The sequence below is a fragment of the Sciurus carolinensis genome, chromosome 12 (assembly GCF_902686445.1).
Source record: "Sciurus carolinensis chromosome 12, mSciCar1.2, whole genome shotgun sequence".
NCBI classification, from domain to species: Eukaryota; Metazoa; Chordata; class Mammalia; order Rodentia; family Sciuridae; genus Sciurus; species Sciurus carolinensis.
In genome coordinates, this window is record NC_062224.1 from 58,192,479 (window position 1) to 58,201,558 (window position 9,080).

Sequence of the window (9,080 nt, forward strand, 5' to 3'; positions counted from 1 at the left end):
CAGAGCGCGCGGGGCCTGGGAGCCTGGAAACAAGCCCCTCCCAGCGCAGCTGTCGCTGCCGCCCGCGGGCTCCTTTCACTTTCTCACGGCCAAGTCACCCAGAGGGGCGCCGCTGCCGCCACCGCCGCTGCGCCTGAGGACTCCGCCCCGCGCCGCTTTGCTACCGGCCCCCGCCCGCCAGGGCCCCGCCCACCACAATACTCTTTGCCTGTGATTGGCACGAGCGTGCGGCAGGTCTGGTTTGCCTCTCCCATTGGCTAGAACACCCTGTCAGTCCGACTTTTGCCCACCGTCCCCTCCGCCCTCCTGAAAAGTCGTCCTCCTATTGGGAGAGTCTGCGGGCTGGGGGCGGGCGGGGAGCGCCAGTCCTGCGGCTTTCGGTCAATCGCAGACGCCCATCGCGGGAGGAGGGAGGCGGGGGAGGAGAGGGGCGGGCTGGGGGAACATCTGGCCGGCGCCGCCGCGTGCGTGCGTGGTGCGTCCTCCCGCCCCCTCCCCTCCCCCGCCCCCCCGTGCCCCCCCACCCCCCGGCCGGCGGCTCGCGTTCGCTCCCTCGCTCGCTCCCTCGCTGTGTCTGGCAGGCTGCGGCCGCCGCTGGGCTGCTGCCATGGGGAGCCGTTGAGAGTGGGGCCCTCTTCGCTCCGTCGCGCTCCTCCGGCTGCCAGCGGGGTGGGCGGGAGGGAGGGGCGGGGGGAGCGGGCAACGGAGCCGGGATTGGGGGGTGGGGGGGCCGGGAGGGAGGGGGGCAAGAGGAGGAGGAAGCCCACCAAGTCCGGCGGCGGCGGCGCCCGGGAGGAGGAGGAGGAGGAGGAGGAGGAGGAGGAGGAGGAGGCGGAGGACGCGGCGGCGGCAGGGACGCGGTGACTTAGGGCCGCTCCGTGTGAGTCCGGGTGCCGGCCCCTGGCCCCTGACCCGGCGCCCCCTCCGCACCCTGGCCCCTGGCGGGTGGGGGCGCAGCTGTGCGGCCCCGGCCGGCGGGGCAGTGCGGGCAGAGGGCGGGCCGGGCCGGGGGTGCCCTGTGAGTGGAGTTAGTTTGTGTGGTTGGAGCTGTTGGGGCGGCGGGGGGCGGCGCAGCTGCGGGAGGCTCGGGCGCGGGGACGGGGCCGCTGCAGCTGCGGGGTCGGGCGGGGTGCGGGCTTGCCGGCTCCGCGCCGCGCCCCCGGGCCGGTGCAGCTGCGGCGCGGGGCGGGCTCCCGGCCGGTGCAGCTGCGGTGGCGCCTCTCGGGTGCGGAGGGCGGCGGGCTGGGGGAGGGGGCTTGGGAGCCGCCGCAGCTGCAGTGGCGCCCGGGACGGCCGCGGCTCCGGGGACCGGTGCAGCTGCAGTGGCGCCCGGGGGGAGGGCGCCGACGGGGGAGGGGGCCCCTCCCGGGCTGGTGCAGTTGCCTGGAGGCCCCGGGGGCTCGCGCGCGGTGGCGTCGGGGAAGCGGTGGCAACCACCCTCCTCCCCCCGGCTTCTTCTTACGACTTTTCTTTTGTTGTTGCCGTGACCCGGGTCTGTTTTCTCCGCTGTTGTTTAAGGTGTTTTCCTGCTGCACCGGCTCTACGTCTTCCACCTCCTTCCCTGTGGTTTTAACCTTCCTCTTTCTCCGTGTGCTTTGCACAGAGAAGTACGTAAAGATTTGCATTTCTTCCCCACTACCCCCACTACTCCGCACCCCCGCCTCCACCTCTTTGAAAAACAAAACCCCAATCTCTCAAAACCTATATGGATCCGCCGGTAGCGAGATGTGAAGGGGTTGATTTGTGGAGTGGGAGTCACTGGCCCATTGCGGTGCTTGGGGCTCATTAAACTGTCACTCACCCCCCACCCCACTGGGTAAATGGGGTGATTAATGCCTGATATATTGGAATGGGGCGAGAGCATTTATGGAGAATAGGTTGTGTAGCTGGGAAGGAATTTATCTCCAAAGAGTAGCTCATGAACTTGGTGTTCATAATTGTCATTTACCACGAAGTTAGGGAAAGTTAGGTTTGTGACTTTGGGAAAGGGAGGACAGGAGAGAATGTTGGGGTTTGTTACTCTGCCACGGTTTTCTAAGAAGAACCATGTGGTTATCTCTGCGGGGGTGGGGGGTGGGACACTCGCTCTTCGGGCCCCAGTTCCTTTTCTATTCCTCACCCTCCCAAGAGTCTGTGATGTGTTTGACATTCATAGTTGTCGCAGCACCTTGCACGGCACTGGTCAGCCCAGCTCTGCCGAGCCCAACCCGGGTTACATTACAGTTTCATCAGCCACTAGAAAAGACCCACAAACTCTAACCAAAAAGTTCCCCAACTTAGGAGACCTGGGTTCCTCCCCGCCCCCCTCCCCTGAAAAATTTTCTTGTGCTCATGAACATTACAGAGTGACCCAAAATAAATAAATAAAAAGATTTGTTATGGGACACAGATCAAGGGGAAGACAAGGTTCTGCTTTTCCTGAGCAGACAGATCAGATATGCAGGTGCAGCATTCATTTTAAATAACTATAGCAGGTTGCATTAGTTTATTAATCTTTCTCATTGAACTGAAATACTTTCCAGGATTTCAGAAAGTGCAGTTTCAGCTTTGTTGATACTGAGAATTGAAATTTGCATTAACTCTGGCAGTGTGAGAAATTTTCCTGAGAAGGTGGTTGTAGATAAGGTGTTAAGTAAGAATGAAATAATAAGGTGAACCAGGCTGAAGTAATAGTTCTTAATAAGTCTGCCAACATTTTGGAGATGTATACCATTATCTCTGCAGGGAAAAAAAAAGAGTGCTGTAATAATGTTGAAATGGGACTGGAGATGTCAAATGGGTTGGTTTAAAAATATCCCTAAGCTGCCTTTGAAACTAAACGTTGGAGTTGAATAAAAGTGAATCTGGATTTCCTGAATAGCACCGTGGCTTGAGTGTGCTGTCAGTATGTAAGCCAGTCCACCAACTTAAGACAGAAGTGTTGCTATTCCATAAATACAGTAGAACTCCATATGCTGAGTTTTTCAATTTCTTCTGTTAGAAAGTTTGGAAAAAAAGGAAGACTTTGAAGTATTTTGTTTATACTAACAGAAGAGAAAAGTTCTCCTAAGAAAAAGCTGGTGGCAGGAGTGTAGAGGAGTAGCATATGGCATTAAAAGGAGCACAGCTGGAGGTAGCATTTCCATCTGAACATGATGTCAGAGCAGCTGACAGCCTGCCATCCCTCAGCCTTTTATTCTAACACACAGACAGGGAGTTAGTGTGTGCGGATCTGTGGTGGAGAAGGTATCTCATTCCTCTCTAACATCATCTCCACTTTGCATCTGTCTCTCTTAGTCTGCTTTTTTTCCACCGATGTAACAGACCTGGAGCCAGCAAGACTCAGAGGAAAGGACTTAATCAGGTTTATGTGTCCTAAAGGTAGGAGTAGCAAGAGATTAGATTGAGCATATTTCTGCTTTGGTGTTTTGTTTATTTAATTGTAAAAAGATCACATTACTTTTCTAGCCCATTTAGGAATAATATATGAAATTGAGTATTAAGTGACGATCTTACTGAAGTTGAAAGTCTTGGGCTTGCTTAGTGTTAATTTTTATCCCTTTTACTTGAGCAAGTAAATAACTTTAATACACTGAAATATTTCAAGTTTTGAAATGTTAAGAAAGGCTTTGAAATATTGCTTTTGAGATCACTTTGGATTAAAATGCTTTTTTGTTGTTCCACTGCTCTTTTAGATTCCTTTTGCTTGAGGGGGGGGCAGAAATAGTAAACTGTCTGGAATTCAGCATTCAAACTTATATGAGAAGATTATTCTAGTTAAGAAGCTAGATTGTTGTGTAATTAATTCCACTGTGAAACTTTATTCTTCAAAACATTCAACAGCACTACTGAAACATACAGCTGTAGTGCTTTTGAAACCGGAGGTTTTTTAAGAAGAAGAAGAAGGGGGAAAAAAAAACTTTTGTTCTCAGGAGAATAGTTTGGTTTCCTCATTTCTCTTTCAAATATATATTTAAGAGATCTTTTATTTCAACATAACAATAATTATTTGCAGGAGTTTTTGTGTTAGCGACTAATTTAGAACTTGTAGATTTGAGCTGCCTGAATTGGCCAGACAGCTGTAATCGCACTCCTCTATTCTTAATCTCTTTATCTGGGCAGCAGCTGCCATATGGCCACAGTCAGCTGGATCAGATGTTTATAAGCTTCCTTCTTCGTCCCTCTCTGTCCTCTCAGCCTCCTAATTTGATCACGGCTACCTTGTGAGCTGCCCTCCAATCTTTATTTTTAGCCCTCTCAAGGATTAGGATTGATGTTAGCTGTGGGGCACTTAAAGTGATTGTATTGTAAATCTTGGTTTATTCTAGCGGTGGCATCTTGCAGAATGTATCTGGGGTTAGGATGAAAGTTTTAATCTATATTGAGCAAAGTATAGAAGGAGGAGGAAAGTAATTCGTGAATATAAATTTATCCATATCCATTCCCAAAATGCACTTGCTTAGATGGATGATATGGAACCTTCGTCTGGTCACAGGAAAGGGGAAGTCAGGTTTTTCTTTATTTTTAAGAGTGTGCCCACCACTGTTGAATTTTGACCCTTTGTACATCTCTGTCTTTCTGATCCCTCTCACCCTCCCTCAGCAGATAAAAAGGCAAAGATGCATAGTTGAATAGAAGGGAGTGGGAAAACAAAATATATCCAATTATATTGAAACAAAGTATTTTCTGTTAGCAGAGGTGAGGCAGAGCTAAAAAAAAAAAAAGTTTCTTTTTTCTAGAAAGTCAATTTCAAAAAATGTTTAAATCTGTAAAGCTTTGGGGTCTCATTTGAGTGATATGCCTATATTTTTTAAAGTTTGAATTTTTAATATGATACTTCTTTTGCCTTGTAGCGGATCAAAGTTTAGATGAGAATTTTCACAGTTAAATAAAACCCCTATGGTTCCTAATATTATTGAAGCATAGGTTCTACAAAGAAATAGAACTTTTTTTTCCCCCTCAATTTGTTTTAAAAAAAAATCTTTGGATTTGTTCATAGTAAAGATGATCTTTTCCATCTGTTGGTATAGTTCCTTCTGATCTCGTACATGTGTGCTCTACCTGCAAATCTTAAGGCATTAACATCTGTTTTTATACACAGTGCTTTTGTTGTTGTAACACTCTGACTTTAAAAGTAAGTTGTTTGCTAATTTCTGGACTAATTATGCAATTTCATTTTTTTTCTTGATTCAACCAAATGTGTGTATTCAAACTGTGCCTTCTAAGTGTAGCCAGGTATCAAAAGTAATACAGTAAAAAGAATGGTTGAACAAGTTTTCTTAAATCTTCCAGAATGTATCTGGGACTTTCCTTTGTTTATTATGTGAGTTGTTCCCCTTTGAAATTAAAGTTACCATGTAGGTTTTGTGGGACGTACTTTGATGAGAGTTAGTCAAGTTTCTTTTGAAAGAGATCTGAATTCTTGTTCCCAGTTAAGAGGCTGTGGTTAAATGAAGGTTTTTAAAACTTGACCAAAAGTTCAGGGAAGGTAGAGATGCATCAGAGACCGTTTGGCTGGGATAAGAAAGTTTGGAAAGTGTACGCTTTTCTTCTGGTATTTTGGTCTTGTGTGTGTAATCTGGTAGTGTGTGGGTCATAAGCCTGATTAAAATTCAGGGACATGTACTTCGGCGGCCAAGGCAGATTTTTTTTTTTTTTTTTTTTTTTGGTGGGGGCTAGAGTGCTGAAAAGTTATTCCCGACCATGCTTTAATGAGAAATTCCTCTTTTCCCAGGTTATGAAGACAGTATGGAGTTTCCAGACCATAGTAGACATTTGCTGCAGTGTCTGAGCGAGCAGAGACACCAGGGTTTTCTTTGTGACTGCACTGTTCTGGTGGGAGATGCCCAGTTCCGAGCACACCGAGCTGTACTGGCTTCATGCAGCATGTATTTCCACCTCTTTTACAAGGACCAGCTGGACAAAAGAGACATTGTTCATCTGAACAGCGACATTGTTACAGCCCCAGCTTTCGCTCTCCTGCTTGAATTCATGTATGAAGGGAAACTCCAGTTCAAAGACTTGCCCATTGAAGACGTGCTAGCAGCTGCCAGTTATCTCCACATGTATGACATTGTCAAAGTCTGCAAAAAGAAGCTGAAAGAGAAAGCTACCACGGAGGCAGACAGCACCAAAAAGGAAGAAGATGCTTCAAGTTGTTCGGACAAAGTCGAGAGCCTCTCCGATGGCAGCAGCCACATGGCAGGCGACTTGCCGAGTGATGAAGATGAAGGAGAAGATGAAAAACTGAACATCCTGCCCAGCAAAAGGGACTTGGCGGCCGAGCCTGGGAACATGTGGATGCGATTGCCCTCAGACTCAGCAGGCATCCCTCAGGCTGGCGGAGAGGCAGAGCCACACGCCACAGCAGCTGGAAAAACAGTAGCCAGCCCCTGCAGCTCAACAGAGTCTTTGTCCCAGAGGTCTGTCACCTCCGTGAGGGATTCGGCAGATGTTGACTGTGTGCTGGACCTGTCTGTCAAGTCCAGCCTTTCAGGAGTTGAAAATCTGAACAGCTCTTATTTCTCTTCACAGGACGTGCTGAGAAGCAACCTGGTGCAGGTGAAGGTGGAGAAAGAGGCTTCCTGTGATGAGAGTGATGTTGGCACTAATGACTATGACATGGAACATAGCACTGTGAAAGAAAGTGTGAGCACTAATAACAGGGTACAGTATGAGCCGGCCCATCTGGCTCCTCTGAGGGAGGACTCGGTCTTGAGGGAACTGGATCGGGAGGACAAAGCCAGCGATGATGAAATGATGACCCCGGAGAGCGAGCGTGTCCAGGTGGAAGGGGGCATGGAGAGCAGTCTGCTCCCTTATGTGTCCAACATCCTGAGCCCTGCGGGCCAGATCTTCATGTGCCCCCTCTGCAACAAAGTCTTCCCAGCCCCCACATTCTGCAGATCCACCTGAGCACTCATTTTCGCGAGCAGGACGGCATCCGCAGCAAGCCTGCCGCCGATGTCAATGTGCCCACGTGCTCGCTGTGTGGGAAGACTTTCTCCTGCATGTACACCCTCAAACGCCACGAGAGGACTCACTCGGGAGAGAAGCCCTACACATGTACCCAGTGCGGCAAGAGCTTCCAGTACTCGCACAACCTGAGCCGCCATGCCGTAGTGCACACCCGCGAGAAGCCGCATGCCTGCAAGTGGTGTGAGCGCAGGTTCACGCAGTCTGGAGACCTGTACAGACACATTCGCAAGTTCCACTGTGAGTTGGTGAACTCCTTGTCGGTCAAAAGCGAAGCACTGAGCTTGCCTACTGTCAGAGACTGGACCTTAGAAGATAGCTCTCAAGAACTTTGGAAATAATTTTATATATATATATAAATAATATATATATATACATATATATACATAGATCTCTATATAGTTGTGGTACGGTCTAAAAGCAGTCTTGTTTCCTGGAACTAAAAGTTGGGATCTTAACTTGTTTTTTGCACTTTAGAATAATAGCATGAGAATCTCACTAATTTAGCATTCTGATAAAAGAAACTTTTAGAGCAAGTCTGAGAATAGAGAGGTGTCTTTCCTTTGAGGGGTAGGCAAAGTAAGCCAATAAGAAACTTCTAAACAAATCGTCCTAGCACAAAATGCTTTCATACGGCTTAATTTTGTCAACACGGTGTTGTCTTTTGAGCTCTTTTTGTGCCCCACATTTGCTTTGTTTTGTTTTGGTTTTGTTTTTTAAAGTAAAAAGAAATTCCCTCCAGTTTTATTAGCCTCTGTGTCTCAAATTGCATGAATCTTTTCTGGCTGTTGGAAACCTGAATGCTTTTAGACCCAAATGGAAAATTTCTGAAATGCTGGATTATCTATTTTTAAACAAGCAGTTGACTTAAAACTTTCTGTGGCAACTTCTGGTTTTCTGACGGTTCCCAATGAGAGAAATTCTGCAAGTACACTGGGATCACTGGGACACTGTCTTTGTGAAGGTTTGCTTGGGATGAAAAAGGATATTGCAGCTTCAGCAGTGTTGAACTGTGTGTTTAAAAATGTGAATTACTGTTCTTGTATACTGTAATTGATTACATGGGCTGGGGGGGATGTCAAAGAACTTGACAGGTTGTGTTGATGCTCTTAGTTGAGTCTTGAAAAGTAAATATTAACGCTACAGAAATGCATGAGTTTCAATATATTTTTTGTCTTTGTTTGCATTGTATAACTTTAACGAGTGAGTTTAAAATTATTTAATTTCCTTAGAAAAATAGCACCATTTGGAAAAAAACTGGTGTTATGAAGAACGTAAATGCACTGTTTTTTTTATTTTATATAATTTAAATTGACTTTCCCACTGTCTTTAAGTTGAACTGTTAAGCTGAATAAAAACTTAAGCTGCAAATTGATAACTTTGCTACATAACAAGGAACATATAAATGTTTACAAACGGCTTAAAGATTTGCATGTGCAGTGTGCATTTATAACAAACTTCTAATTGCACAAAACCCATACCAGCTCAAAGTTTAGGTGTACACATTTACCCAGTTGAGCATTTTTAGAATAACTACTGCACAAATTGACAATAGGTCATTTTCTCTGTTTTTTGCTCCCCTTTTCTTTTTCTCCCCTTCTTCCTTACCCCCCCCCCCCAACTCATGAAAAGATTCTATGGACTGAAAAAGCCCCAGGCTGAAAGGACTGGACTGCCTTGATTGACATGGGGAAGGGGGTTAGTAGACTATGTGTATCGGCAGCAGAGGCTGCAGCCCAACGTGTGGTTTTAATCACCAGCACACAGGGCAAAAGCATTTTGCACAGTGTTTGTTTTCCTGTCTTGCACTTACAAATAAGGTCTATGGGAGTAGCATGGAAAACGTTTGCTGTTTTTTCCCTTTTTTTTTTTTTTAATTGCTTTTGTTTAAAATTTGATCGCCTTAACTACTGTAAACATAGCCTATTTTTGTGCTTAAGATACTGAATGGAAAACTCCATTGTGTGTTGCTGGACTGTTTTGGAAATATTTGGTCAAATGTGTGTTAATTTGGCTGTAATGGCATTTAAAGCAAACAAACAAACAAAAAAAGCTGTGAAAATGGCCTTGGAGCATTATCTTTAGTTACTTGAAGAGTTTCTAGTTTTTTTTAAATACAGTTTATG

At 46.7% G+C, this 9,080-nt stretch overlaps 1 protein-coding gene across 1 annotated transcript; it reads left to right on the top strand.

The window, feature by feature from the left end:
- The first annotated feature begins 828 nt into the window (after positions 1 to 828).
- Zbtb18 (zinc finger and BTB domain containing 18) lies at positions 829 to 8,579 on the top strand. Its single transcript, XM_047521152.1, is given in 5 exon segments — positions 829 to 880; positions 1,519 to 1,607; positions 3,277 to 3,360; positions 5,714 to 6,865; positions 6,868 to 8,579. Coding segments are annotated over 3 exon segments (1,593 nt in total). The 5' UTR covers positions 829 to 880; positions 1,519 to 1,607; positions 3,277 to 3,347; the 3' UTR covers positions 7,296 to 8,579.
- The last annotated feature ends 501 nt before the right edge of the window (positions 8,580 to 9,080 follow it).